The sequence below is a fragment of the Haliotis rubra genome, unplaced genomic scaffold (assembly GCF_003918875.1).
Source record: "Haliotis rubra isolate DU_JTF1 unplaced genomic scaffold, ASM391887v1 Scf390, whole genome shotgun sequence".
Lineage (NCBI taxonomy): Eukaryota > Metazoa > Mollusca > Gastropoda > Lepetellida > Haliotidae > Haliotis > Haliotis rubra.
This window is the reverse complement of record NW_025767069.1, coordinates 26,729-52,247: the sequence shown is the minus strand read 5'-3', so window position 1 is coordinate 52,247 and position 25,519 is coordinate 26,729. Positions and strand designations below refer to the sequence as shown.

Sequence of the window (25,519 nt, the reverse complement as noted above, 5' to 3'; positions counted from 1 at the left end):
TTCTGTATTCATGTTTATTCAATAATCAATTCCTTGCATGTCCAAAGAATTCACATTGGTGGGATATTTAATAAATATCTATTATCATGAAAGCGACAAAAGCCTATATGTTTCAGAAAATGAAATATAGGTCGCGTAGGAATACTGTCATCAAGAAATATACATCTGAGAACTTTTTTAGCACGAGAGTGGAAATTTTAGGTGCATTATTTACAGTTTGTATTTTATGACATTCAAAATAATGATACTGAGTAGAGTTAGGATTATCAGCTCTTTTCTGAAGGTGTCACGTCGAAGAAGCACTAGGTGATGGTGCATAATCGGCAATTGCTTAGATATCATCTTAGTTTTTGTCTTATTTAGTAGAACCTGTGCAAGGCCTCTTCAAGATATTACCTATGTATTAACTAGTACTCAGTAAGAATAGATCTTACTGGACAGCCTTGCATTATAATTAGAAAACTTTGATGGACTTATTCAGTCATTACCTTTTTAAACTGTGTGTTCCCCAACTTTTTTGTAAGGGCGAGATGAGCATTATGTAATACACATACCCTAAAAAGGGCTCATTAACAGCTGCCAAAAATTTCAAACCTTTAGTAATACATGCTTGTTCCATTTGCCTCCATCCAAGCAATAACTTCGCCAGTGTAAGGCTATGATAATTAATGTACAGCTAACATTCAGAATGAATATTGCTTTGCAATAATTGCTGCCTTGGTCTTGAAGTTTACTGAAGGTAAATGACTATAATAGGGGACCATTCATAATTTCTGGCTAGGGGGGGGGGTGATGATGATTTTAAGTGTGTGTCGCCCATTTTGTTCTGGGTAGGTAGGGACATCATCAATCTTGTACACAGGTACTAGGGCTGAAGGGGGTCGTCGGCACAGGTACTACAGATATGTACCCCAGGTACGTTTCTGTATACAGATATGTACCCTAAACAAAGACAAACTACAGAAACGTACCCGGTTCCATATTCCGCAACCCAAAACCAAAACCGTATGTAGTTGTTCCCGTTCATTGCGAGTAGTGTACGTTGTGCACTGTGACGTATTCGTTACTGTGTATGCTCTTATATAACGATATCAAATGCATCTAATACAACAGTATGACAGTTCTGATCAAGAAAACTCCACAATGCAGAATGGAATCGTCCAAGGGTACGTTTCTGTATTCTGATTTTGGCTAGGGTACATTTCTGTATACAGAAACGTACCTGGGGTACACATCTGTAGTACCCGTGCTGACAACGACCCCTTCAGCGGTACTAGGGTGTGTGTAGGAGTCATTGATTTTGCACATGACATGCAGGGTGGTCTCTTATATCTTGTACATAAAATTTAGGTATGGGGGGCTCATTGACATTGTACATGCCTCTGCATAAAATTCATCATCACAACCCACCCATCCCCACCCCCACCCCACCCCACCCCCAGCCATAAATTATGAACGGTCCCTAATTACTGAATTGATCTTTTAAGTTGACTGAAGGTAAATGACTATCATAAGCTTAACCAGATTTGGCAGGTTACCTGTGTACTTGAGAATGTTTCAGAGCTCCAGATAAGATTTAGCTCATGTGGGTATTGTACCCGCTGTCTTTTTTTTGGAGTGGGTATTATGAATGTTGAGTGGGTATTTCATTTTCCGTTACCCACTGCTTTCAAATATGTGCGTATTTCAGTCATTTACTCACCTAGGTATTATGTCATTGAGTAAGTTTACTAAGCAGGTATGTTCTGCCTTATGTCATACCTAATCAAAACCAACTTAAATATAATGGAAATGATTTCATAAAAAATCACTCATCCTATACTGACAGTACAACTTGATAGCAATCGATGTCTTTTTCATTACGCATGCGATTTTTATAAATATATTCCGTACGCATTGTTTTAAACATTTTGCGTATCTAACATTTTAAATGTGTGATTGGTACGCAACAATTATTTTTCAATGCGTAATTGGAAATTTTCTATGCATATTTTACCAGGATACGCAGCTTATCTGGGCCTCTGATGTTTACATGAAAGATAAAGTAAAATGGCCAGTTTGGTTTATGACATTATGTAAACAAACCACACAGACAAATTGTTTCTGTATTGAGTAATTGATTAATCAAGCTGAGGGTATGTCTGATTGGGTCGAGACGTACTCAGGTTCAAAATGATATAATGTTGTACCAACACTTTTGTTGCCACATCGTTTTGTAACTAGACAAAATGCCAAAGCATACCTCGATTTGGAAATCTTGTGATAGTCCACAATGATTACTTCCCCCCTAAACTATGAACTTTAATGAATAGAATGCGCAACAAACTGCACCATGATATAGACAGAACGCCATGTTCTATAAACAGATAAAAGGACAGAGTGGGATGAAGCTGTTTCCTTCCAGACACCTTATATGTCAGCTGCGCCCTCAGACAAGTCACTTTCTGATATTTCAACTTCCTTTATGATAACCCTGGATATCCACCTCTGCTACCTACTCTCAATACTTTTGTTAAGTTAACAAGTGAGCTGTTTGAAATCAGGGTTGTAAGAGCTGACTTCTGGGGTATGTACCCATGCTTGTCATAAGAGGCGACTAACAGGATCGGGTGGTCAGGCTCGCTGATTTGGATAACGCATGTCATTATATCCCAGTTGCGTAGATTGATGCTGGTTGATCACTGGATTGTCTGGCCCAGACTCAATTATTTACTGTCTATGGCTGGAATATTGCTGAGTGTGGAGTTAAATAACAAACCAACATTTTTAGGGTAGGAAGATTCAGTGACCAGGTTGTATTAGACTAACAACTAGTCTCTGAAATGAACATATTTTGCAGAAAAAAAAAGCTCATAGTAAAAAAAAAAAAAATAATGAAAAGGAGCCGGAGACTTTCTTCAGTTTCAGAAGCTGTGGAAATCTAGACTTGCCACATTTTCTAGACTTGCGGCGGCTTTCTTGGATATATTTGCTTCAGGGTCTGTATGACAGACTGAGGTTGAATGGATGTCATCATAAACGGAGGCATGTTTGAATGGAGTCATTTACTGTTGGTGTCGGCTCACATTATGACTCTTGTTTTTAGTATGCATGAACGTTTTCCTGATTCTTTTATCTGGACATCAGAGGCAGTGGGTAGCCAATTAGTTAAAGCATTCGTTCATCATGCCGAAGGTCCACGTTCGATTACCAGAATGGATACAATGTGTGAAGCCCATTTCTGGTGTCACACACCTTGATATTGCCCCCATCCACTGGAATATTGCTGCAAGCATGTAAAACATCACTCTCACTCACTCACTCCTTGAAAAGTGCTGAAATTGTACTAACAGTTATCGAAAACTAATTGAATTTTATTAGCAGTCCTTGAAAGAGCTGGAATTGTACCAACAGTGCTTGAAAACTTTTGAAATTGTACTAACAGTGTTTGAAAGAGTATTTAATTGTACTAACCTGCCTTGAAAAGTTACAGAATTCTTTTAACAGACCCTGTATTTTAAATAATGGTGTTCAGTTTCAACTCAAAAAGACATACAGGAATTATTTGCTCTCATTTCATACTTACCTTAGTGGTTACTTCCCTGTCAGCTGACGTAGAACAACTGTGCTCATGTGTGGCAGCTGACCTGTATAGAAGGGAAGGTATCTACTGACTGTTAAGGAAAACGTGAAGCTTGATTGATTTTGCTGGTAAGGTTTCATGGACGTTCAAAAAAGTGTCCTTGAAAACATGAAATCTGAGTGAGACATCTGTAGGAATCCAGTCACTGTCTCAAGTGTGCAGTTTCATCATTTAGACCTTCACGGGAACAAACCCTTCCTTTGTTTTATTATCTGATTTTATAATATTTACATGGCATGGTAGGACAGATGTATAGGATACATATCTAAAGTATTTCAATACTGGCCATAGTGGCAATATGTAGGTATGGGTCTTTAGAATCACTTGTATTATTTCATTTTTCTAATTTTGTATGTTTAATTTGTTTTATTTGATACATTGGTAATATGTGTGACAAAATAAAACAGAATGTTGAAATTAATGTTTGTAGATAATATATTTTAGCGTTTTTTGTGATTGTCATGTGTGCCAAAATATCATCTTAAAATGACGCATGAATTCACAGTAATTAAATGCTTTATTTACATAACTGTAATATGATTACTTTCATTTCCATTCACATCTTTTCCAAGTTCAAAGTTAAAAAATCTCCTAATATGCCAGTATAGGCAAAGCAAACACCAATAAAGGAACCTATTTATCATTTGTACTTAAACACAGGCATCTAAAAGTTCTTTTGAAAGTTGGCTAAACTCACATATGTGTGGTGTCTTGGAAGTTGATTAACATGGGGTCAATTTCATTTAAATGTTTTGAGAAAATATGTGTAAGTTTGGAATAATAAATGGAATGGTGCTTAACTTTTTCTGATGTGTATATTACTACTGTTAACTGTTAACTGGGAATGTATTTAGAGGATAACCATAGAGCTATGTGGAAAATACGGATTATCTGTCTTGAGTCTTGTGTGATTGAAAAGTGTTAATTCAAAGCCTGAGGCGAGGCTCTTTAGTATTAAAGGGACAAATAATCTGTGATTCTGATTATTGAGTAGTTATTTCTATATATTACTAATTGATTTTATATATTCGTTAAAGAAATAAATATATGAAATATCCTCAAAGATCAACTTCATTGCACAACATTTTACAGATTTGACTGACATAGTCCTAAAGCTAGATTCAGAATATTAATGTTGAGAATGTAGGTTATTTGGATTTGCTTGCAAAATGGATCTGTTATTATTGTGGAGAGAATCAAGTGCAATCTTGTAGCCACACTGCAAACACAACCCTGGAATATTGTATGTTTCAGTTTCGTTATAATTAATACTCTGGACCTATTTACCATCATGAGGGTGGTTGGGTAGCCTAGTGGTTAAAGTGTTCGCTTGTCACGCTGAAGGCCTGGGTTCGATTCCCCACATGGGTAAAATGTGTGAAGCCCATTTCTGGTGTCCCCCACAGTGATATTGATGTAATATTGCTACAAGCGGCGTAAAACCAAACTCACTCACTCTGGTGTCCCATGCCGTGATATTGCTGGAATATTGCTAAAAGCGGGGTAAAACTAAACTCACTCACTCACTACCATCATCACTCTGTTTAGAAAGCGACATCACCAAAATGTGACATTAAAGCCTATTTCAATTTGCCTCACCTGACATCGACACCTTCTGCTGCTGTCTCCAACTAAGATCTTTCCCTGCTGAGTTAGGCCATCCATAGTTTTTTATCTGTTTCTCAGGTCCAACCTCAGCCAGCTAGTGGGCCAAAATAATTAATGCAAGTTAAAAAAATATGAAATATGTTTTTTCACTAATGGTGTAACATTTTTCATGAAATATATGAATTTGTTCACATGGTAATAGTTTTTACATTAATTAATGATGAAGATGAAGTCACTTTGCTAATTAATTATGTTGATGCAGAAGCTGTTGTTTGATGAGTTGGGAAGGGTATTTGTAATTTTATATCACATCAGGGCAGAAATGTCTGCAGCGGTGGGAAGATAGGGAACTTATTAGTTTATACTGGAATGAAACTTCATTGCGGACGGGAGATGGGAAACAAAGGCAGCCTTACTGGATGTTATATCCATTTTTAGTGTTATCTATTTTAAGTAGGGCTTAAAACAAATTTCTGTTGTAATGGAGACAATAGTGCCCTGCATAATTGAAGATGTTAGTTAATGGGTCCAGGGTATTTATGCTAATGCAGTGGAGAGAATAGTGCCCTGCATCATTGAAGATGGTAGTGAATGAGTCCAGGGTATTTATGCTAATGCAATGTAGAGAATAGTGCCCTGCATCATTGAAGATGTTCGTGAATGGGTCCAGGGTATTTATCCTAATGCAATGTAGAGAATAGTGCCCTGCATCATTGAGGATGTTAGTGAATGAGTCCAGGGTATTTATGCTAATGCAATGGAGAGAATAGTGCCCTGCATCATTGAGGATGTTAGTGAATGGGTCCAGGGTATTTATCCTAATGCAATGGAGAGAATAGTGCCCTGCATCATTGAAGATGGTAGTGAATGAGTCCAGGGTATTTATGCTAATGCAATGTAGAGAATAGTGCCCTGCATCATTGAAGATGTTCGTGAATGGGTCCAGGGTATTTATCCTAATGCAATGGAGAGAATAGTGCCCTGCATCATTGAGGATGTTAGTGAATGGGTCCAGGGTATTTATCCTAATGCAATGGAGAGAATAGTGCCCTGCATCATTGAGGATGTTAGTGAATGGGTCCAGGGTATTTATCCTAATGCAATGGAGAGAATAGTGCCCTGCATCATTGAAGATGGTAGTGAATGGGTCCAGGGTATTTATCCTAATGCAATGGAGAGAATAGTGCCCTGCATCATTGAAGATGTTAGTGAATGGGTCCAGGGTATTTATCCTAATGCAATGGAGAGAATAGTGCCCTGCATCATTGAGGATGTTAGTGAATGGGTCCAGGGTATTTATCCTAATGCAATGTAGAGAATAGTGCCCTGCATCATTGAGGATGTTAGTAAATGGGTCCGGTGTATTTATCCTAATGCAATGGAGAAAATAGTGCCCTGCATCATTGAGGATGTTAGTGAATGGGTCCAGGGTATTTATCCTAATGCAATGGAGAGAATAGTGCCCTGCATCATTGAAGATGTTAGTGAATGGGTCTGGGGTATTTATCCTCATGCAATGGAGAGAATAGTGCTCTGCATCATTGAGGATGTTAGTAAATGGGTCCGGTGTATTTATCCTAATGCAATGGAGAAAATAGTGCCCTGCATCATTGAGGATGTTAGTGAATGGGTCTGGGGTATTTATCCTCATGCAATGGAGAGAATAGTGCTCTGCATCATTGAGGATGTTAGTAAATGGGTCCGGTGTATTTATCCTAATGCAATGGAGAAAATAGTGCCCTGCATCATTGAGGATGTTCGTGAATGGGTCCAGGGCCTTTATGCTAATGCAATGGAGAGAATAGTGCCCTGCATCATTGAGGATGTTAGTGAATGGGTCTGGGGTATTTATCCTCATGCAATGGCGAGAATAGTGCCCTGCATCATTGAGGATGTTAGTGAATGGGTCCAGGGTATTGATCCTAATGCAATGGAGAGAATAGTGCCCTGCATCATTGAGGATGTTAGTGAATGGGTCCAGGGCCTTTATGCTAATGCAATGGAGAGAATAGTGCCCTGCATCATTGAGGATGTTAGTGAATGGGTCCAGGGCCTTTATGCTAATGCAATGGAGAGAATAGTGCCCTGCATCATTGAGAATGTTAGTGAATTGGTCCTGGGTATTTATCCTCATGCAATGGCGAGAATAGTGCCCTGCATCATTGAGAATGTTAGTGAATTGGTCCTGGGTATTTATCCTCATGCAATGGAGAGAATAGTGCCCTGCATCATTGAGAATGTTAGTGAATTGGTCCTGGGTATTTATCCTAATGCAATGGAGAGAATAGTGCCCTGCATCATTGAGAATGTTAGTGAATTGGTCCTGGGTATTTATCCTCATGCAATGGCGAGAATAGTGCCCTGCATCATTGAGGATGTTAGTGAATGGGTCCGGTGTATTTATCCTAATGCAATGGAGAGAATAGTGCCCTGCATCATTGACTGACTGTCTGAGTTTGGTTTTACGCCGCTTTTAGCAATATTCCAGCAACATCACGGCGGGGGACACCAGAAATGGGCTTCACACATTGTACCCATGTGGGGATTCGAACCCTCGGTCTTGAGGATGTTAGTGAATGGGTCGCTTTTAACCATTAGGCTAGAATAGTGCCCTGCATCATTGAGGATGTTAGTGAATGGGTCTAGGGTATTTATCCTAATGCAATGGAGAGAATAGTGCCCTGCATCATTGAAGATGTTCGTGAATGGGTCCGGTGTATTTATCCTAATGCAATGTAGAGAATAGTGCCCTGCATCATTGAGGATGTTAGTGAATGGGTCCGGTGTATTTATCCTAATGCAATGGAGAGAATAGTGCCCTGCATCATTGAGGATGTTAGTGAATGGGTCTAGGGTATTTATCCTAATGCAATGGAGAGAATAGTGCCCTGCATCATTGAGGATGTTAGTGAATGGGTCCGGTGTATTTATCCTAATGCAATGGCGATAATAGTTCCCCGCATCTTTAAGGATGTACTGAGGGCCTCTGTTTGATGATTTATAACCCATGATGCTTTGACTTCCACAGCACCAAGTTCACAATCATGCCAGTCAACGTTGAGATCAAAGCTTACATCTCCGACATTAAAGCTCTGCGAGAAACTTCGGAGAAACTGAGTGATGCTGGTTGTACCGTCCTGAAACAGGAGGACACGTTCTTCGTTACGCCTGCTGGTCGGCTGAAGTTGCGCCAGTCTCAGGTGAGAATTGCCAGTGTGAGAATGTGAGTGAGGGTTGGGGCTAGGAGGCAAGAAAGGAGATTTTACACCAGTTTGCAATATCTCACCCTCTCTTACCCAGGGAATTGTCTACCTTCTATTATAGTAAATACACAATACCTGTTTGTCAACATACCTTGTTTTGAATCCTGTTCAAATGACACAGTGCAAAAGACAAAAGGCTTTCAATCAAATCAAGCTGTATTTTATGGTTGAAGTGAGTAAGTACGGTTTTTGACCACTTTGAGCAATATTCCAGCTATATCACGGCGGGGGACACCAGAAATGGGCTTCACTCACTTTACCTATGTGGGGAATCAAACCCGGGTGTAACAGCATGATGAGCGAATGCTTTAACCACTAGGCTACTCCACCAGCCCTTTTATGATTGAAACTATCAGTATTATCTCCAGGACTTGACTCAACTTTTGAATGCAGCCTGAATATAAGTGGGAACATCTGGCAACATTAGGTCTTTCTTCCTCCTGAGGAATGAGGAAAATATTGCTAAAAGTTCTCTCATTCAGCAGAGAACATTGTACAGTGGAAAGAGAGTGGAAGGTCGGTGCTTCAGTCCACAGCTGTGTTATACCCCAAAATGGGAGTTTTTGTCAACCTGCCTAACACTCTGCATGGAGTGAGTGAGTGAGTTGAGTTTTACGCTAGACTCAGCAATATTCCAGCTATATGGCGGCGGTCTGTAAATAATTGAGTCTGGACCAGACAATTTCAGGGATCAACAGCATGAGCATCAATCTACGCAATTAGGAACCGCTGACATGTGTCAACCCAGTCAGCGAGCCTGACCACCCAATCCCATTAGTCGCCTCTTACGACAAGCATGGGTTACTGAAGACCAATTCTAACCCGGATCTTCATGGAGAGGTGGTAGGGTAGCGTAATGGTTAAAGCGTTTGCTTATCACACTAAAGACCTGGGTTAGAATCCCCACATGGGTACAAAATGTAGCTCATTTCTGGTGTGCTGGAATATTACAAAAATTGTAAAACCATGCTCCTTCTGCCTGATGGGATTACAAAAAACCTGTCATTTGTGAGTCTGTGGCATGGTATATCTGTGTTATAGCTAGATCTATGTCGAATACATATCACAAATATTGGGTATCGAACATGAATATTGGATTACGAATAAAATGACAAGTCAGCAGTTGATGCTATATTCATTATATTCAGTGACACAATAAGAAAATAGATTCTTTAGTATGCTTTGACCATGCTAACAGTGTTAATGTTTCCTAACATTGACTAGTGGAGACTTTAATGTAAAATTACTGGTAAATATAATAGAGCGTTGACTATCAACCTGCTTCATTTGGATATTTTCTATTTTTGATGAATATTTGATGATTCTAGTGATGGTGAATAATGAATTGAATTCATGAAGGGACACAGTTGGATTCACTGAATATGTGAATGAATTGTAATGGTGTAGACTAGCATTATCAAACCTACATTAATCTGTAGCGACACATGCCAACACATGCACATGTGAATACAAACACACACCATTATCCATCACAGCAATAATCTCTAATGTGACCTTAGCTTTTAAGCTCATTTCATCTCACCTATCAAATTCTCAAGAAGCAGTTTGCTGATTTGGTTGTTGATTTCAAGCCCAAGAGAAAGGATTCTGTACGATTTTAGTTCTGAGAGAGATTTTAGCTTTTGTCAACTTTGTGGAGATCCTGTTCTTAATAATTATTGAACCTGTGAAGATGAGGGTTAGAATTGGGTTTCAGCAACCTATGATTGTCGCAAGAGGCGACTAACGGGATCAGATGGCCAGGCTTGCTGACATTGTTGACACATGTCATCGTATCCTCATGCTCATGCTCATGCTGTTGATCACTGGATTGTCTGGTCTCAATTACATGTATTTACAGACCGCCAGATGATGTCTAGATGACGTAATCAGAAATGGGGTAATCCTTATACAATGTACGGGGTAGCCTAGTGGTTAAAGCGTTGGCTCGTCACGCCGAAGACCCGGGTTCGAATCCCCACATGGGTACAATGAGTGAAACCCATTTCTGGTGTTCCCCGCCGTGATGTTGCGGGAATATTGCTAGAAGCGGCGTAAAACCAAACTCTGTCAGTCAGTCAGTGATACAATGTACAATAGAGTTTAGTTTAGCAAATACATTACATGAACCATGTTTCTCTGTACCATATCCTGTCCTCGCCGATGAAACTTAAGAACAAATGAATCAAGATTATCATGCAGTATCAGAAAGGGATGAATATGAACTTATGAATGTACTGTATCAGAATATGAATCATATTGCGCCTATATTGTTGGGAGCATATCATAAATAGTTCTTATTGTACTGTTGCACCTCTAATGCTCGGAGGAATTTGCAATGTTTTATGCAGTGATAACATCAGTAATCTTCATATAATCTCCTTTGATCTCAAAACAAGAATGGAACCAGAGACTAGATTTAGAATTAAATTACATTTGTGACGTCATTCCATTGTCTGTTCGCTCCATTACTTTTCAGGAATGGAACGATGTGTACCAGTTTCAAAATAAAACCTTCATTTTGTCATTTTGACATTTAATTTTGAAAACAGAAATATGCCCAATACTTCGAATGTAATTTAAGTAGGGTAATATCCTCGTAACTCTCCATTCCTTAAAAATAATGTGCCTCGGCCCCTCCGGGGCCTCGGCTCCATTATTTTTAAGGAATGGAGAGTTACCCGGACATTACCCTCTACGTACAGTGAAACCTGTCTAAACCAGCACCCCACTGGACCAAAATAAAATGCCGGTTTGGACAGGTGTCGGATTAGACATTGACGATCATTTTCCAACATGGCTGCCATTTTCACTCAACAATTTCTCAATCTGACGTGCTGAGAGGGGTGTATTGGATTAAGGGACCCTGATTGGACTGCTCATACCCATGCAGGCTTAGAGCGTTAGATTCATCGTGCAATCACTACTTCCTGATTATCTAGCGTGCTAAGAGGATTAATTAGTGTATTGGATTATGGGTCCTTGATTGGACTGCTCATACCCATGCAGGCTTAAAGCGTTAGATTCATTGTGCAATCACTACTTCCTGATTATCTAGCGTGCCAAGAGGATTAATTAGTGTATTGGATTATGGGTCCTTGATTGGACTGTTCATACCCATGCCGGTTTAGACAGTGTTAATTACTGTTAGAATTGCTTGTTAGTACTGGAAAGTCGTGCTGGAATACGGAATAGACAGGTGCTGGATTAGACAATGTGAAAAATGTGAGCACCTTGAGCATGTACTAGATACATGGATATGTGCGCTATATAAATATCCTGTAGTAATAATAATAACAATGTATTAATGATCATAATATCGTTAAATGGCAGGACCGAAATTTGATGCCTGTTTTGACAGTGTGCCGGATATAGACAGCTGCCGGTGTTGGCAGGTTGCACTGGACATGTATTTCAGGCAACAAACTTACTCTTTTATGAAACTTGTGCTAGTAGTGAGTGCTTCTTGATGGAACAGATCAAGCTTACTTCATGTCATGACCGATTCACGGGATTTTCAATTATCCTTTCGTACAGTTTTCATCAATGCTTTGCATTTTGTGCCCAACTGAATCTGTTTCACCAGATTCAGGCCCGATTTCTCGAAACAAGCTTAAGTTTTTATTCAAATTTCAAACTGAGTTGGACAATTTGAAACAGATGAATTTTTAACTCAATTTTTTAAATAAAAAAGCCCAAACAACTTAAGTAATCTATCAACCAAACTCAAATTGTCTACTATGTTTGAGTTTAATATCGATTTTAGTTCATTCTGGGAAATGCATTTTTTAAAATTTGAGTAAAAACTCTAACTTACGTCGAAACTCAGACTTAAGTTTGTTTTGAGAAATCAGGGCCAGGACTTATTATTCTCAAGGATTGATGGTTTGTATATATTGTGTGCCCTTACATGGATCATGCAGCTGGATCATGGATCATGGATCATGCAGCTGGCTCATGCAGCTGGATAATGGCTCATGGATCATGCAGCTGGCTCATGGATCATGCAGTTGGCTCATGGATCAGGCAACTGGATCATGGATCATGCAGCTGGCTCATGGATCATGCAGCTGGCTCATGGATCATGCAGCTGGCTCATGGATCAGGCAACTGGATCATGGATCATGCAGCTGGATCATGGATCATGATGTATAAGCCACCGTAATGTGGCTTGAATACTGCTGGTTGTATACACAACAGACTCATGGAAACATTTTTTGTTTTCATTCCCTATTTTGCAGGGTGCACAAGCACAGCTGATTTACTACAAACGCTCTGATCAAACAGGACCAAAGGTCTCCAACTATCATGTTAGTGTGACTGACGATGCGGAAAATCTGAAGGTAAACTTTTGTCTTTTTAGCAGTTTTTAATGTTCTTGTTTGTGAAGAATTCGCACAAGTATAAGTGAAACTGATTGAATTTGTCTGAAGTATTGTCTTCGCATAGTTAATACGTGAATGAAAGTTTTGACATGTCCGCTTTCCTGTCTGGTGCGGTGGGGTAGCCTAGTGGTTAAGCGTTTGCTTGTCATGCCAAGACTTGTGTTCGATTCCCCACATGGGTAGAAAGGGTAAGGGCCATTTCTGGTGTCCGCCACAGTAATATTTGTGGAATGTTGCTAAAAGCGGCGTAAAACCATACTCACTCACTCACTCACCTGTCCTCCCACATTTTCATACATTTCATTTCAAGACTACCTGTGTTTGTGTAAAGACATAATTTGTTGTGGACTTCAGCGCTCATCTGAGTCATAGTAAAAAAATATGTCCGATTACCTGTCTGCAGGATTTCCCAAATAATTGCCCAAAACAGGTATATCTGGGTAAAATATTTCTTTAAGAATTGCAACCAATAAGTAATTATACTCTTATACAAAACATCGCAACCACAAATGTTCGCTGTGAACCGACAAATGTTAGCAGCTCTGTGAAAACAAGTCGGAACACTTTTGGACCCCTGATTCACCAAATTTTTTGTATGTGCAGCGCAGTAACACCACATTTGTAAGGCATCATTAAATTGATTTTGTAAACAAGTCATAATGTTATGAACACTTTTTGATCGTTTGGTATGGACCCTGATCTCCAAAAGACATCCTATAGTTTGTATGTGCAGCAAACCTAACAACTCAGAGAAAGAAACTCAGTAACTCCCCACCTTACACTTGGTTAGGGCATTATTGACGAACGATTTTGACACTTACAAGGGTTCATTATTTCTGTAAATAATTCTGCTAATCATGCAGTTGGAATTTGCTTGATTTCGTGCATTGTTTGTGTATGGACTAGAGATGTTGTGTCTTCAGTGCATGAGGGTTTTACAGGCAACTGAAAACTTGCAGAGGATGTCATATGTTATCTTTCAGATTACGCTAGGGAAAGCCTATGGTATCAAAGGAATCGTGAAGAAGACACGTTATCTGTACATGGTGGGTCAAACGAGGGTTCATGTGGACAGTGTCAACGGCCTTGGAGACTTCATGGAGCTCGAGGTGAGATAGTACGGACAACCAATCGTCATTTTAGTTGCTGGCTGGACCTGGGTTTATTTGGGTAATAAAATATTTTTTTTTATTTTGCTATAAATTTAACGCATATGGAACTAAGCAAAATTGTTTTTGTTTTGTTTATGGATTCAAAGATAACAATTCTTTATTAACATTAATGATGTGTTTGGAGAGAAATTTTCTTTCTTGTGTGATGGTCAGGATGTGGTGAGGTGAGGTGAACTTAGGATTTGGTCAGGATGTAATAGAGAATATTTGGCTCATATGACGACGCATGCGTAAGTATGTATATGTGCAGCTGCTTGTAATAGCCCAGACTTAAGCTGGTTTTTGGTCTAGCCCACTAATACCAGGGCGCAGTGAAGCATGAATCAGGACTGACACATTATACTGACTCGATTTGGTCAGGATGTAATAACCGCGCCAGGCAGGATCAACAAGTACCATATTTTAATGTCTTTTGGTATGATGTAATAACCGTGACCTAAGGATTTGGTCAGGATGTAATAACTGGGTAAGATTTGGCAGGAAGGATAGATCTTAAGTACGAAATGTTTGTGGGTGTGTGGTCAGACTGTGTGATTCATTCAACTGCTTGACACGATTACGGACATGGTGGATACGTTGTTGCTCATGTTATCAGCCTCTGGTTTGCTTGGTCCAATGTGCGATAGAGCTGGAAACTATCTACTGTGATGTAGCCAGTGTAGTGGAATATGTGAACTGTGATGTTGAAAAAACATATTTTTTGTTGTGCACTTCTGAAGTACCATATTCGCCAGATCAAGTGTTCTGGTGGATAGGAAGTCAATTGATCAGGGCACTTATGAAAATCTTCGCAAGGCTAATTATAATGTTAGGGACAGAGGGAACACAGTTAGTTCATGCAGATTAATGGTCAGCATGATTTAGTTCCTTGATTGTTTTACTAAAGGTATTCCTGAAACAAGAGGTCAATATTATTATGCTACATGTTCTTCTAATATAATGTATATCACTGTCCATAAGGCGACTCCACTCCATGTATTTAAAAATAGAAAGATCTTCAGTGTGTTCATGGGTTGTGTTTTAAGTGGATCTCATGCTTTATGTCATTACTGAATGTCTTATAGCAGCTAGGACTGCATATGTGAAGCCCATTCTGGTGTCCTTGCTGTGATGTTGCTAGAATAGTAGTGTTGGGAATTGGTTAAAATCTCATAATTGATGATTGGTTCATTACTACCGATCAATCATCGAAAATAATTGGTTAGCGTCATTTATGAAATTTGTTAATGCACATTAAAATAAGGGAAAACCCCCATAGTTTTTCGGGGTTTTTTTGGCAACATTTCACATCTTTAAAGGATGACTAGTATGTTAGGAACATAAATTTCTTGGAATCTTTAAGATAAATCCAATCATGACTTGAAATGAGCTTGTAGTGCTACGGAATGTAACAGACAAAACCAACGATGTGAAAAATATTGTTAATGAAAACAAGTGTTCCAGAATTGTTTGTGTTCGATTATGAGAAATTATGATCGATTGCTTGGTCGTTTAGTCACTACGACCAATCTTCGATTATTTCAATTAATCGGACCACCACTAATTGCTAGAATATTGCTAAAAGTGGCGTAAAACCATACTCACTACAGCAGGACTGCATGCGTAGCATCTGTTAGCACTGGTCTTTGTTTGGTTGTTGCTATACTCAGCAATTAGTCAACTATATTCCAGCTATATGAAAGCATCTTGTACAGAATAGAATCTGGACCAGACAACCCAGTGATTATGATTATAAGCATCAATCCGCACCATTTGTGTAGATGATAGAATAAACCAAGTTACCCATGTGTTTTTCACAGAATAGAATCTGGATCAGACAACCCAGTGATTGAATATAGGAACATCAGAGAGTCCACACCATTTGTGTAGATGATAGAACAAGTTATTCCCCATCTGATCCTTTAAATCCTGCTTTTGACAAGATTCCAGGACTAGTTATTTCGAGAATCCACATTTGGTATTTAGGCCGATAAGAGTGCCATTTTAGGGTAAATACGGTAGTGTTGTTGATGCCAGTGTTTCTCAGTAGCATCCTCATCACTAACCAGCTTATCTGTTGTTGTTCCACCCATGAAAATCCGGGTTAGAATTTGTCTTCAGTAACCCACGCTTGTCGTAAGAGGCGACTAACGGGATCAGGTGGTCAGACTCACTGACTTGGTTGACACATGTCATCGTATCCCAATTACGTAGATCTATGCTTATGATGTTTATCACTGGATTGTCTGGTCCAGATTTGATTATTTCCAGACCGCCACCATATAGCTGGAATATTGGTGAGTGCAGTGTAGAACTCAACTCACTCACTCACTCACTCTGTTGATGTTCATTCAGGTTCAGATGAAGCCCGGACAGGAAATGGACGAAGGCCAGGAGATCGCCAATGACCTCATGACCAAACTCGGGATCAAGGAGAGTGATCTCATAGAGGGAGCATACATGGACCTCCTTCTTGAAAAGCAAACCACAAATGTGAACTGAGTCAAATCTGAATTATTTTCTGTTATGCTGGCTACTGAATTTCAATGTTATCAAATATTTCAATTACCATTGTAGCTAAACCTGTGCAAGTCAAAGACACTGTTTTTGAGGACAGGATTATTTCTTAGTGCTCTAGTTTTAAGAGGAATGCTTTAGAGCTTTTATACAGACTAAGTTGATCAAATATTTGCAAGGCAAAATGTGATTATTTACAGTTAACAAGTTGAAATATCAAAACATAAAGAAATATGATATTGGTATTTCAGTCAATATTTGGTTTGTATTCATTATCAGGTGTTGTACCCGGTGCTGCGTTTGACCAAACAGCCAACATGTCAATGTTTGTATTTTCAAGTTCATGTTTCCATACGATTCATTCCATCCCATAATCTTTCATAACTTTCCATCAGTTTAGTAGAATGATGGCTGTTGTGTCATTGTGATGAGTTGTCTCCCTTAGTTTTGTTTTGATCTGCTTGTAGGTTTGAATCTCAAGCTTCACCTTGGCAAAGATCTTGTTTTGTCAACACCATACACACTAGTTTTCTTCCAAAGTGGTAAGGGTTAATGAATACAGATCTTGTTTAGCTTCCCTTGCAAATTAGCTGACATGGCAGATCCCGATTTAAGCTTTTGCATCTTGGATTGGTGCAGTCTGAAACTGCAAAATGCAACCACGTTTATTCCAACTTGCACCCACTGCATGGTAATACTGTATTGTTAAAAGAACACAGATTTCTGATGGAAAACAGAATGATGACAAACTGGCTTGGAGCAGTGACTCTAATGTCTACACAGACAGTAATTCAATGACTGGTACTGTGAAATTTTATGAAGTAGGATATAATTATCTTATCAGACCCAGAATAATTTTGTTACATTATGTTAGGTCATCAATACCAAACTCAAGCATTATATATAATTGTATATTTAGCACCAGGTGCAAGTTGTTTTTGTCTGTCGCGTCAAGGTTATTACCTAAGGTTGCACCAGTGCAAGTACGTTTCATTTCCTTAAATCGAGCAATTACTGAAGAATTGTTTAAAGTGGCATTTAACCCAACTCATTAACCCTTAAAGTGTCCTAAAGTTTGGAGAGACCACTCCATATGTGTTCTGGGGTGGTAGGGTAGCCTAGTGGTTAAAGTGTTTGCTCGTCATGCTGAAGAGTTGGGTCGATTCTCCCCATGGGTACAATGTGTGAATCCCATTTCTGGTGTCTCCCACCATGATATTGCTGGAATATTGCTAAAAGTGGTGTAAAACTAAGCTCACTCACTCACCCATATGTGTTCTCAAGCTGCTTCTTCCATTGAGGCAGTGGGGTAGCCTAGTGGTTAAATGTTTGTAGTGTTCCCTGCTGTGATATCACTGGAATAATGTTACTGATGTAAATCCAAGTCACTCACTCACTCTTCCATGACTGCAATACTGCCTTCAACCCACCCACTTCTATCACTGCCAGTTGTTTCATTTGTTTAAAAAATTTAGTCTTGTTCAGACTTTGAACCCCTTTCAAGCCATAATAAATTATTGTTAGATTTTCGTCACAAGCATTTCACTGCTGAACTACCCAACACGTAGTTTGTTACTCCTTCTGCCCCTGTGGATGGAGAATGGCATCGTGGAGCGCCACCTTTCCTTACTCCATGAAACATACCATATGGTTACCAAGTCTTACTGACCTGTGAAGATCAGGGTAAGAATTGGTCTTCATCAACCCATATATATCTTAAGAGGCATAAATAGGATCAGGTTGTAAGGCTCACTGACTAGGTTGATGCTTGTCATTGTATCCCAGTTGCTTAATGCTCATGATATCAATCACTGGATTGTCTGGTCCAGACTTGATTATGAACAGACCACCGTCTTATAGATGGAACATTGCTGAGTGCAGCTTTAAGAAACAAACCAAGTCTTATTAACAATCTCGTTTCATCTGTTTCACATCCATCCACAGTTTATGCACACCCATGCCTTTTAACAGTGTGTGGGGCGTTGGGGTAGCCTAGTGGTTAAAGCGTTGGCTCGTCACGCCGAAGACCCGGGTTCGATTCCCCACATGGGTACAATGTGTGAAGCCCATTTCTGGTGTCCCCTGCTGTGATGTTGCTGGAATATTGCTAAAAGCGGTGTAAAACCAAACTCAGTCAGTCAGTCAGTTTAACAGTGTGTTTTGAAATATACATATATATATTTAAAAACACTAAAAATGCCACCCACCCTACTTTCTTTGTTACATTTAGATGAAATTCTAATATTAATCATTTATATGGCATTCACCTACCTATCAGATATCATGATTATATGTCATACTGACATGAACAGTATTTCATGTTAGTTTTGTGCACTGGATTGTGTTATACAACTTGTAATTCTGGATATCTGATGGTTGATACAAGATCAACGAGTTATAGTTAATTAAACAATAAACATATAATACTCAAAAGAATTGAAAATGATAAAATTCTTTCATATTATGAGCTAAATTGTCCTGATGGATTATCAATTGTAATGCGAAACAATGGGCTTGTCCTTAGCATCTTTTGAGTGGTATATTTAGAAGCCATGTATGTGATTTGTCTGTCAGACTAAGAGAGATATTTTTGTTCTGCATTGAATGGTCAAGTTTCACATTGAAGTATTTTCCATCATATTCCGCGATGTTCGTATATAATGTTAACTTAGAGACAGGTCATTTATTAAACGGGAGGGTGGGACAGAGATTTTTAATACATCCCTGTACTAAAAATTAATAAAATGGCTCTCCTCAATTTTCAGGATGATCCTCTCCATGTCCTTTACACTTTTTCCAGGACACATCCGGGAAGACAGAATATAAATGCATTTTATATTGTGCACCCAAAGAATTGGCAGTATTTTCATGACCCTTCCAGAATATACATATTGTGTTTAATGGCTCTCCCCTTGAGTCTTGTCATATTTTCTGGTGACATTCCCCAGAATCCCTCTGACCTTACACCAGTGTATGAAATAAGGCCCTCCAACAGCCCTGGGCTAGATTTCTGCCAGACGGTCTAATTTTACAGCTAGCCAGCCCGATGGACGGGTGAAAAAAATATTCAAATAAAGTGACCACTGGCACTGCCTATATAGTATTTAAGAAGGACTGGTTAAATCTCTTCTGGGCTGGTAAATTTTTGAAGTTACCAGCCCAGATGTCTGGCTGGGTTTGAAGAACCGTGTTAGAATTCATAGAGGCGACTAACGGGATTGGGTGGTCAGGCTCGCTGACTTGGTTGACACATGTCATTGTATCCCAATTGTGTAGGTCAATGCTCATGCTATTGATCACTGGATTGTCTGGTCCACACTCGATTATTTACAGACAGCCTCCATATAGCTGAGAGCGACATAAAACTAAACTCACTCACTCATTTCCTTAAATGGAGCCCTGCAATGACATGCTCTGATATTACTGAAGTATTGTTCAAAGTGGCATTGTGCCAAACTCATTTAACCCTCAAAGTGTTCTAAAAGTTTGTCATGACGAACACCCGGGTTTGATTCCCCACATGGGTATAATGTGTGAACCCCATTTCTGGTGTCTCCTGTATGGTAAATAATGACTGCTCCCAAAGAAAGGTGTTTCTTTACTCCCAGTTTCTGTATGCAAGTTTCAGGTGAATGTTCTGAAAATCTAACTCATGGTAGCATGTGTGTAAGTATCTATTGCAGTACAATTATATAGATGTCACCAAAAGGTCAGGGTAAATGACTTGTGTTAATTCTCGGAGTTTGTAAGTGATGGATGAACTTGAATGATATTGTGGATCTTGTATTGCATTTATGATATGTTTATGAGCTTAAAGAAAATAAAATTTTCCATCTAATGATTTTTTCCCCTTTACTGAAAAGATGTCAGCGGTAGGTTATTGGGCAGCATCAGATCATGTTCGGCAAAGGCAAGGTCACCCAGCAGAAATAATACAGCAAAGGGAGAAAACCCAGGAGGGAATAATCAAGACAAGACCAGTAAAAATCAAGTTGAATACGACAGGACTTCACACAGACTGGCCCTCTGATGCCCATTTTGCTCCACTCTTGTTCCTCTTGTTTCTTGTCATGCTTTATATAGGCCATGAGCCAGACATTTTTTCGGTACCACTCTGAGGGACCAAATACTTTTATGTTTTTTTGAAGTTGTTATGGTTTCTACATATCAAAGAAGTATGATGGCCATGTCGGTTTGGTAGCTCAAACTCAGAACGAGGCTACATCCAAGATGGCCGCCAAAAATAAAATTAAAAAAATGTCAATTCCAAGCTTGAATTGTGAGTAAAGTTTAGCAAATAGGTTGGAAATGAAAATAGGGAGGTACAAATAGTGCGAACATGATTAAAAGGATTTAATTAATATCAAGTTGTGTTATTTGATACGTTTAAGTCATATACGACAGTTGAGACGGCTTCTTACTTCATCAAAGAGCAAAACCAATATCATCCAGTTCATTGTTCAAAATCGCTAAAAGTTCATTTATATCAAGAAGGTTGCTGCGCCGTTTGGTCAAAGCGTTTGCAAGACCTGTCCAGGACTACACGTATATACTGAATGTTATACTGTCAGTTCTTTTGGAGGCAGAGGGGAAGGTCAATGCATTCAAACTACTTCAACAGCAAGGGATATCAAGAAGCTTTCCAACAACTTGGGAATGTGTGGCCTGTGCCACCAGGTTTGATCAACTCACTTCAGGTATTCACATGCCGCCTGTATGCCTCAAGTTCTTAAATAAGGGATGTCAATCAATTGCGCTACCACTTATTTAAGGTGAGAAAAGCGGCAATTGAATCAGGACAATAGCCACCCTGCTTTGATTGTCTATCTATGCCCGTCCTGAGAGCAAACTATCAAGCTGCAATATGGAACAACTGTCTGGGAGCTGAATATCCAACTTCACGGGAAAAAGATGGTCATGGATGGGTGGAAGAAAATGATCAGATAGAGATTTGCTGGATGACAGGATCTATTGCTCCAGATGCTGTTCTTGAGTTAATTTTTTTGCAAGTACACAACATTCTGTAAACTGCCAAGTTGTCAATGCCTTACCAATGGACTGAAATGCACTGTGACATGTCGGAACCAGACTTGTGTCAAAATGGTCTGCGAGGACCATGACACGCCGGAGAGTGATACTGATGATGAAGATGACGTTTGAAAATGTTGGGGTTTTTTGGCGACCATCTTGGATTTAGCCTCGTTCTGAGTCTGAGCTACCAAATTGACATGTCAATCATACGTTTTTGATATATAGAGACATAAAAGAATATAGAAAACACTAAAACATTTGGTCCCTCTGACTGGTACAAATATGTCCATTTTCAGCTCATGGCTCATGGCCTAATATAGCACTGTGGGTGAAAATCTGGAAATAAATAAAGGAGCACTTGTGCTTTCATGTTTTCCCTTATTCGTTTCCAAGAGTATATTATAAACACTTGATAAATACATAGATTTGTATGTGTAGGAGGAAGTCCGAAATCCGTCGATTAGTTTCGCTCGTGAGGCTCGTTCGAGGTCGTTACTCTTTACCGATTGATAGCTTTCTCCAACTTAAAACGAAGTCAGCACGAGTCAACTATAGTCTGTTTGTAGTGAAAACGTACCGATGTATTTCACTTTAAACGAAGAAGTAAATCTATTAAAGCGAAATTAAGACTGCGAAACCTCATAATTTTACCGTGCCAATGGAATATAAAGGAAGGAAATGGAATGGATGGAATGGAGAGGATGAAAGAAGGAGGAAAGATGGAAAGGATGGAATGGAGGAATAATGGAATGGAATGGAATGGAAGAAGGAAGGAATGGAGTGGACTTTAATGGATGGACCGACCAAGGACGAAGACGGAAGACCAAGGACATGGAGGATGATCCCAGACCCAGGATGGACACAGGAAGCATGGACACCCAGAGGAAGGACCCAAGGAACACGAGAGACACGGAGGAAATAAAAAGGAGGTGGAGGACAGCCCCAGGATCCCAAGGATGGACCACACATGGAGGAAAAACACAAAGAGACCAAATGGAATGGACACATGGCCACATGGACACATGGACCCAGGCACATCCCAGGCATGTGGAGACCAGAGACAAAAAAATAATCAGGAGACAGAAAATCAGGGAAGAAAACAGACATGGAAAATGAGACCCACACATGGAGAGATAACCCACATGTGGAGGAGACAGAATCCCACATGAACTAGAATGGAATGGAAAATAATCACACAACCCAGGCACATGTGGACCAGGAGAGAAAGAATGGACACACAATCCCACAACTGTACTGAGACCCAGACAAGGAGGAGACCAAGACACACAACCAGGACCCACAAGACACCCACACATGAAACCAGGAGACACACAAAATGTGAGAGAGGACCCAAGGAGGTGGAGGACCACATGGAGACATATGGACCACACATGGAGACCACAGGCATGGAGAGACCAGACATGGAGGACCCAGACAGACAGACAACACAATGGACGGAGACACACAGGAACAGGGACGGACAGAGGAAAGAGGAAACAGCACATGGAGAGTGGTGTGGAGAGATGAAATAGGACCAGTGGATGAAAGAAGGAACGAAATAGTGGCAGGAGAATATGGAATGGAAAGGATGAAATATGGAACATGGAATGGAGATGAAGGAACAAAGGAAGAAGAATCTTAGTGGATGGAGGAATGGAAGGAATGGAGGAAGGACCAGGGAGTGGAAGAAAGAATAAAGAGGAAGGTGGGAGAGATGAAGAAGGAGACCAGGAAGAATTGTGGGAGTGAGATGGCATGGAGACCAGGGAGTGAAGGAATGGTGAAATATGGAGAATCAGGGGTGGCAGGAGTGGAAAAGGGAATGGAGAAAAGGGAAGGAAGAATCAGGGAGCACCAGGGAATGAAAGGGGTGGATGGAAGGTATAACCTGCCGGGCGTTATTTCGTATTGATGAGTATAACTGTCGTCGTGCGCCGGTATTACGTAGTGCTAACTGTGGTTGTGGTGTATATATTTTGCATACGTGAGTATAACTGTGGTTGTGGGTGTATACATTTGTACAGGTGAGTATGGTCGCCGTAAAAAGTACCGCGCCACGAGTATAACTGTGGTTGTGGGTGTATATATTTGTTATGTGCTAACTGTTCATTTTTTCGACACCCACCGGCCAATCTAATATGGACAAACCAAATGTTCTTACCAGCGTTCCAAACGGCACGGAGAATTTCTAACGCACGCACCTGAAACATACCCTGGCGAATATCATACCCCTGGTATGGTGGATGGTCCGACAAAGATCTTCGAAAACTACCGACCGTGCTATGGGTGTAATGCAAAAGCGACGGAAATCTTTTGCAAAGGTCTGATGGGGACCCCGACCAATAATTGGCGATTTAGTTCCTTATACCGCCTAAAAATTAAAGTCAGAGAAGGCCATTCTTAAAAATATGTAAAGCCGTGGACAAAGTGATTTGTTGTAACGGAAGCCGAGAGGATGTTTCGATTGTACCGGGATATGTTTGAACATACCAGCATAATTCTGGTACCGAGTTTATTAAACACTGTAACTCGATCATATAAATGCAGGAAAAAACATCGAGCCAGCCAAAACGCGTAAAAATATTTCCTCAATAACAAGCCCTGATAACCAAAGATTTCAAACTGGGTTTAAAATGAAAAGAAAAAGGGACTTTGTGCAGGGGACGCGCCTGGCGGTTAAAGTTGGTGGTTCCGCGGTTATATTTCCGCTTCGGTTTAAATGGGCGAAATGTAAAGCGATTAACACAAAACAAAGATTGAAAGACAATTTTCGGGAAACAATTTACGTAATGCATGGAGCGCATAACACTAGTCACGGATCAACATGATCCGACAGTTGGAACTAGCATATCTATCCCTTCTTCAAATGAGTTTAACTCCTTCTACCCCTATTTGGAGTATGATCATTTCTTTGTTTTTTTTGCACATTCAAAAATAAAAGCTTCGATTTACACCATTCTACAAATTCGTACCGCCGTAAATCAAGTTCTGATGATTCCCAATGCGCCCGTCAACGATCATCCCCTAAATTCATCGTGAAACATAGTTTCTGTGTTGGTTAAGCATAGCCATTAGTTTACAAAATGAAATATGTAATGCAAACCTCTGTTTTTCAGCCATTTTTAAGCTTATATTGATGATTTCCCGTTATTAACCTGTTCAAATTGTTGCCCGTTAACCAGAAATATTTGGGGCACTCGTCTTAGATCTGAAACTCTCCGGAACGAAACAGAGAAAATATAGCTGCAGGCAAACGATGCAGGTCTCCTGGATTTACTTTCTATCTATTGTGGTCTGAGGGCTAGATATCATCCTCCAAAACGGAAATGCGAAACACGTGTTTTGGCTTTGCGCCAGCGGATCTTCCAAATACAGTCAGTCGCGATGAACCTTTAAGCAGTTCCGGAGAAGAAAACAGCCCCCATTTAAAAGGCTGTATCTCAGTCGCCCTTTGGGTCTACGTTCAAAACAATTAGTGCCCCGAACTCAGGACATCATCTACCATATGTACTTTTGGGGAGCAAACTACTCAGGAAACGTGCTGAAAAACATGGCCAAAACCTGTCGCGTACCAACGCCAAACGGTATGCCGAAGGGATCTTTAATTCCGTCCAGGCAAAACGGCTGGGAATTTGATTGCATCTGCATGCGAAATTTGGAAGTGTTGGAACAATTAGTTTTGAGATATTTTGCTGTCAAACGTTGAAATTTTAAATTTACTCGAAATTTGAGCTCTCGGCATAAAGTTGGGCCCCAAAATTAATATTCTTTAAGGGAATACCCACACCGGTGCGCATTTGTGTGGATTTTTGTAAGCGATTAGAGCATTGGTTTAGGAGTTAAGGTTTGGTAAAAAATCGGCGAATAATAAAGCCAATAATAATAATAACTGAACGACATAATAGGTCTCCCTTGCCTAGAGGCGCATTCCAACAGGCGCAG

At 39.9% G+C, this 25,519-nt stretch overlaps 1 protein-coding gene and 1 long non-coding RNA gene across 3 annotated transcripts; both read left to right on the top strand.

Annotated features, from left to right (window-relative positions):
* Nucleotides 1-152: 152 nt before the first annotated feature.
* On the top strand, nt 153-17,267 carry LOC124286752. 2 transcript variants are annotated; one of them, XM_046723175.1, is made up of 5 exons: nt 153-201; nt 8,259-8,430; nt 12,735-12,836; nt 13,862-13,987; nt 16,385-17,267. In XM_046723175.1, exons 2-5 carry the CDS (start codon nt 8,275-8,277, stop codon nt 16,529-16,531), a joined length of 531 nt encoding a protein of 176 aa, XP_046579131.1. In that variant the 5' UTR covers nt 153-201; nt 8,259-8,274; the 3' UTR covers nt 16,532-17,267. The 2 variants fall into 2 exon arrangements, with proteins under 2 accessions (XP_046579131.1, XP_046579130.1); XM_046723174.1 differs by lacking the exon at nt 153-201 and adding an exon at nt 208-306.
* A 1,458-nt stretch (nt 17,268-18,725) lies between these two features.
* LOC124286753 lies at nt 18,726-21,939 on the top strand. The gene is made up of 2 exons (XR_006901099.1): nt 18,726-18,765; nt 19,256-21,939. It is a non-coding gene; the product is annotated as an uncharacterized LOC124286753 (long non-coding RNA).
* The last annotated feature ends 3,580 nt before the right edge of the window (nt 21,940-25,519 follow it).

Excerpts from the sequence above, each read along its gene's own strand:
- LOC124286752 (XM_046723174.1), top strand. The coding sequence starts at position 227 with ATGACATTCAAAATAATGATACTGAGTAGAGTTAGGATTATCAGCTCT. Across the intron at positions 307-8,258 it reads TCACGTCGAAGAAGCACTAG|CACCAAGTTCACAATCATGC; the intron begins GTGATGGTGCAT and ends TGACTTCCACAG. Across the intron at positions 13,988-16,384 it reads GAGACTTCATGGAGCTCGAG|GTTCAGATGAAGCCCGGACA; the intron begins GTGAGATAGTAC and ends ATGTTCATTCAG.